This window comes from Mastomys coucha, unplaced genomic scaffold, assembly GCF_008632895.1.
Source record: "Mastomys coucha isolate ucsf_1 unplaced genomic scaffold, UCSF_Mcou_1 pScaffold21, whole genome shotgun sequence".
Taxonomy (NCBI): Eukaryota; Metazoa; Chordata; class Mammalia; order Rodentia; family Muridae; genus Mastomys; species Mastomys coucha.
The window spans coordinates 116,417,992-116,423,381 of record NW_022196904.1 but is presented as its reverse complement, the minus strand read 5'-3'; the positions used below and the strand labels follow the sequence as shown (position 1 = coordinate 116,423,381).

Here is a 5,390-nt window from a genome sequence, read left to right as displayed (position 1 = left end):
GGGGAAAGTTTTTATTTTATTTTTAATTGTCGACAGGAGAGGGAGAACAGCCAACGTCATCTGGAAGAGTCCAGAGAAAGTAAGCTAAACACAGCCAGCCAACGGGCCAGGGCCAGGATCTCTGTTAGCAGTCCTTCTATGCTCCGCCCAACAGTTACCTAGCAACAGCCAGGTAGGTCTGGCTTGCAAAAAAACGGCCTGTTTGGCCTACCTTCTTCCTCTCTCTGGCTCTCTGACCCATTTCTCTCTCCGACCCCTTCTCACTCTCTCCCTTTCCCCCTAACCCTCTCTCACCCCTCTCTTTCTCTGCCTCTACTTCCTTCTCAATTCCCCTTCCCATGCCCCCAAATAAACTCTATTCTTTTTTTTAATTTTTTTTTGTTTTTTTTTTCTTTTTAGAGATTTATTATATGTAAGTACACTGTAACTGTCTTCAGACACCCCAGAAGAGGGCATCAGATCTCATTATGGATGGTTGTGAGCCACCATGTGGTTGCTGGGATTTGAATTTAGGACCTTTGGAGGAGCGGTCAGTGCCCTTCACCGCTGAGCCATCTCTCCAGCCCAATAAACTCTATACTATACTATGGCTAGTACCTGGGGGACAGGGGTGGAGGGGAGGAACGCCCACTGAGGCACCCCCTTCCACCACACCATACCATGCTCCATAAAACGTGTCTTTGGCTTTATAAGACACATCACTATCTGCAAGAGAAGGGAGAGTAGCAGGGGATTGAGAATAGAGAAAACAATCAGGAACAGAGAAGTTCGGGAGGAAAAGGGGAGGGGAGGGAGAAGGGGAGGGAGAGGATGAGGGGAATAGGAGGGAGGGAGGGGAGTCTGGAACAACTGAGAATGGCAAGGTCATAAGGAGAAAGAGTAGCTGGGGAGTGGGTTGGGAGGAAGCCTGCGAGCTGGAGGGAGTTTAGGATGGGGGACGAGGTGAGAAGGGCTAGATGCTCGCTAGCACGGACTTTGAAGTGTGTAACAGGTACGTGTAATACCAGTGCTTTGCTAAAGCAGATCCGTGCCACAGGTAGTCATATGTCCCTTCTGCTCGAGAAAGGGAATTAACTCCTTTTGGTAAAGGAGAACCAGCTCACAAAGTACCCTGAGGAATTCTGGCTTTTATCTAACTGCCAGAAATCCTCCTATAGTCCACGTTGAGCTCATTTCTGGATATCTGTGCCGCCTTTTGTGGTTTGGGGAATTGGAGCTTCCTTCGGACTTGACACCTTCTTTCCTATGCAAGCCAGACAGGACTGGAGAGTTAGTCTGTAGATGCCATAAAGGGAGAATCCTTTCTGTCGGGTTCCCTTTTGAGTTCCAGTGTCACTCTCCGAACTCTCCAGCATGCTTGCGAGAAAATCCAGAAACGAGGGATTAAATTAAACACATGGAAAGGGGAGAAATTAAAGATCGTCCTATGTTAGCATCTCTGGAGTGGCTCCTCAGCACCTGTAAAACCCGAGAGCAGACCGAAACGAGAAGGGAGGAAAGCGGAGGAGGGTGTCTACCCTAAGAGCCCTAGGCTTCCATTCTTTATAATGCAGGACAAACGGTTCAGGGAAACGTTTTGAAAGCACAGGCCGGGCTCGCGAGGAGACGCCTGGCACCTCCCTCTCTCACTCCCGCCGGCATTTCGGGCAAGCAGGTGAAATGGCCAGAACGCCCCCTGCCCCACACGACCGGGACCCACGGTGACCCGGGGACCAGGGGCGAGCAGGAGTTAAGAAAGTCAGTCCCAACAGCCAATCGTGGACGGAGTAGGCGGTGCCTCGCGGGGCGGAGGCGGAGATGTTTCCCTGGCAACGAGCCCGCGGCGCGGAGGGGGAGGGGAGGAGCGGGAGCTGGAGCGGCTAGTGGGCGCGGGTGTCGCCGTGGTAGATCATCGGGCTAGCCGACTCTCTGGGCTCCAGAGCCTGCATGTGCGGTCAAACGGGCGTCTGTCCGCGTTCCCGGTTCCAGTCCAAGTGACCCCTGAGGCTGAGGCGAGGAGCTAGCCCTAGCTTCCCCCGCTGGCGCCGGGAAGCGTCGCTCCTTCTCGCTGACCTTGGTCTCGCTTGTCGCTTCGCCCTTGGCCACACTCAGTGACCAGCACATGGTCGGAGAAATCCGCAGACAGGTCCCTGGTTAGGCCGAGACTCGCGATACAGACACACCAGCTGCGGTCGTCCTCCCCGCCGGCTCTGGGGCGTCGGGTCGCCCCCACCCCCCCAAGGCCCGGGAGAGCTAGTCCAGGGTTAATGCCAACGAGTTTCCACCTCCAGCCGCTCCTAGAGAGGCCGCGGCGCGAGCCAGCGGGGGGAACTGGCCAGGGACGGACACTTCCTGTGCGGGGGGAGGGGGCAGGGGAGCAGGAGCCCAGCCGGGGCTGGAGACCGGGACTAGGGGGTCTCGGGCCGGGAGCTGTGACTGGGGACGGCCGGAGGAGTCGACTAGCCCCTCACCCCCGGGGCCGCGACGCGCGGGGGCCGGTGAGGGCCACGAGACAATCGAGACCTTGGGAGGGGGGCGGGGCAGCGGACAGGGGCGGGGCCGGAGAGGCCCAGGGTCAAGACGTCCGGCCTTCGCGGCCCAAGCCAGGCCGCCCGGTCTCCTCGGCGGCCCTGAACGGGCGGGTGGCGAGGGCTCGGGGCTCCAGGCACTCGAACGGGGTCGTAGGATCGTCTGCCATCGCCACCGCCACCGCCGCCGCCCTGGGAGCTGGCAGGGATGGAGCGGGAGGCGTCGTCGTGGGGCCTCGAGTCCCGGGATGTGCACGGTCCCGACGCAGTGGGCAGCCCCGAAGGGTCTCTCAAAGGTGAGGGAAGGACCGCGCCTCTTAGGAGTGTACCAGCAAACAGCAGTGGCCCGTGGGAGGAAAATAAGGCCGGAATCTGAAACACTTGGAAGTGGGGTGGAGGGTGGAGACTGAGTGTCCCGGGTCTGTAGAGAGGAGGTGGTACATTTCATCAGCTCGCTTGTAGGGCTAGTGACCCTGTTTGGGGAGTGGGGAGAGAAGTTTGGGACAATTGATGGACCAAATGACCTTCCAGATCCCCATTCAATCTGGATTTTCTGTAATTCTCAGATCCTGCAGGCAACACAAGTGAGAATGAAGAAGGGGGAAATTCTCAGCAAGAAGGCAATGGGGACTATGAAGTTGAAGAAATACCTTTTGGGCTTGAACCCCAAAGCCCAGAGTTTGAGCCACAAAGCCCAGAATTTGAATCCCAGAGCCCCAGGTTTGAGCCTGAAAGTCCAGGGTTTGAATCCCGAAGCCCTCGGTTTGTGCCCCCAAGCCCTGAATTTGCACCCAGAAGTCCTGAATCAGATCCTCAGAGCCCGGAGTTTGAATCCCAGAGTCCTAGGTTTGAGCCCCAAAGCCCTGGCTGTGATCCCAAGAGCCCTGGCTATGAACCTGGGAGTCCTAGGTATGAACCCAAAAGCCCTGGGTATGGTTCGAAGAGCCCCGAATCTCAGAGTCCCGGGTATGAACCGCAGAACTCTGGAGATGGCGTTCAGAATTCTGAGTTCAAAACCCATAGCCCTGAATTTGAAAATCAAAGTTCCAAATTCCAGGAAGGTGCAGAGATGCTTCTGAATCCCGAGGAAAAGAACCCATTGAGCATACCCCTAGGAGTTCACCCCCTGGACTCCTTTACGCAAGGGTTTGGGGAGCAACCCACAGGAGCACTGCCTCTAGGGGCTCCTTTTGACATGCCTTCGGGGGCTCTGCTTGCTACACCCCAGTTTGAGATGCTCCAGAATCCCCTGAATCTGACAGGAACCCTTCGTGGTCCAGGCCGTAGGGGTGGCCGGGCCAGGGGTGGCCAAGGCCCTCGACCTAATATCTGTGGCATCTGCGGGAAGAGCTTTGGGCGAGGCTCTACCCTGATCCAGCACCAGCGCATCCATACCGGTGAGAAGCCTTATAAATGTGAGGTGTGCAGCAAGGCCTTTTCACAGAGCTCTGACCTCATCAAACACCAGCGCACTCATACAGGCGAGCGGCCCTACAAGTGTCCCAGGTGTGGCAAGGCCTTCGCTGATAGCTCTTACCTACTTCGCCACCAGCGTACCCACTCTGGCCAGAAGCCCTACAAGTGTCCACACTGTGGGAAGGCCTTTGGCGACAGCTCCTACCTCCTGCGGCACCAGCGCACCCACAGCCACGAACGGCCCTACAGCTGCCCCGAGTGTGGCAAGTGCTATAGCCAGAACTCATCCCTGCGCAGCCACCAAAGGGTGCACACTGGGCAACGGCCTTTCAGCTGTGGCATCTGTGGCAAAAGCTTCTCCCAACGGTCAGCACTTATCCCCCATGCCCGCAGCCACGCTCGTGAAAAGCCCTTCAAGTGCCCGGAGTGCGGCAAACGCTTTGGCCAGAGCTCAGTTCTGGCCATCCATGCCCGCACCCATCTGCCAGGCCGCACATACAGCTGCCCCGACTGTGGCAAGACCTTCAACCGCTCCTCTACACTCATTCAACACCAGCGCTCCCACACAGGCGAGAGGCCATATCGCTGCGCTGTGTGTGGCAAGGGCTTCTGTCGCTCCTCCACGCTGCTGCAGCACCATCGCGTGCATAGTGGGGAGCGACCTTATAAGTGTGATGACTGTGGAAAGGCCTTTTCACAGAGCTCCGACCTCATCCGCCACCAGCGGACCCACGCAGCTGGCCGCCGCTAACTAGTCACGGGTGGGAAGGTGATGTGTAGAAGAGATGGGGTCAGGGAACTTAAAGAAACCACTTAGCTGGAGGAGAGTGGAAGGATGAAATATTCTAGAAGATGGGTCCGGGTACAGGAAGTCTGAGAATTGGGCTATGAATGGGTTGGAGGGAGGCCAGACAGGCAGCAGGAAGCACCAGGAGAGAGCCATGCTGCTCACAGCAGTGAGCTCTTTATCTGGGAGGTCCTGTTCCGGCAAAGTACTAGATGGGGAGGGGGGAGGGCGAGGGACTGTCAGGTAGAGTAGGGTAGCTTAGACTGGTAGCTGCTGAGACCCTTGTGAAACCAGGAAGAAGGCAAAGGGTAGGTAGGTGGGGGTGAGGCCCAAGGGTGGGGTCTGGACCTCAGCAAACCCCATCCTGCCTTGTCTTCCTCAGGCTTTGGAGCCGTTTGAGTTCAATAAAACTTTTATGTGGTAAGAGACTTGTCCTTAAGATGTGTATGCAGACAGTTTCCTGGGCCACGGGAGACACCAGGCAGAACTGCAGCTGCTGGGGTCTTGCCAGGGTCTTGCCCCGGAAGTGTTTTTATGATCAGTGAGTGCTTCAGTGAGATTCGAAGTCCAGAGAATGGTGTATTTGCCCATGGGCACCGAAGTTCATGTGCTGTTGCTTGCTGCACAGAGTCAAAGGGACTGATTGTAGGAGATATGAAATAGTCTTCAGTGCTTCCTAA

The 5,390-nt window shown here is 56.7% G+C and overlaps 1 protein-coding gene across 1 annotated transcript; it reads left to right on the top strand.

The window, feature by feature from the left end:
- Window positions 1-2,483: 2,483 nt before the first annotated feature.
- Window positions 2,484-5,134, top strand: Znf768 (zinc finger protein 768). Its single transcript, XM_031388391.1, has 2 exons — window positions 2,484-2,803; window positions 3,074-5,134. The coding sequence occupies exons 1-2, from the start codon at window positions 2,716-2,718 to the stop codon at window positions 4,672-4,674; spliced, it is 1,689 nt and encodes a 562-aa protein (XP_031244251.1). The 5' UTR covers window positions 2,484-2,715; the 3' UTR covers window positions 4,675-5,134.
- Window positions 5,135-5,390: the final 256 nt, after the last annotated feature.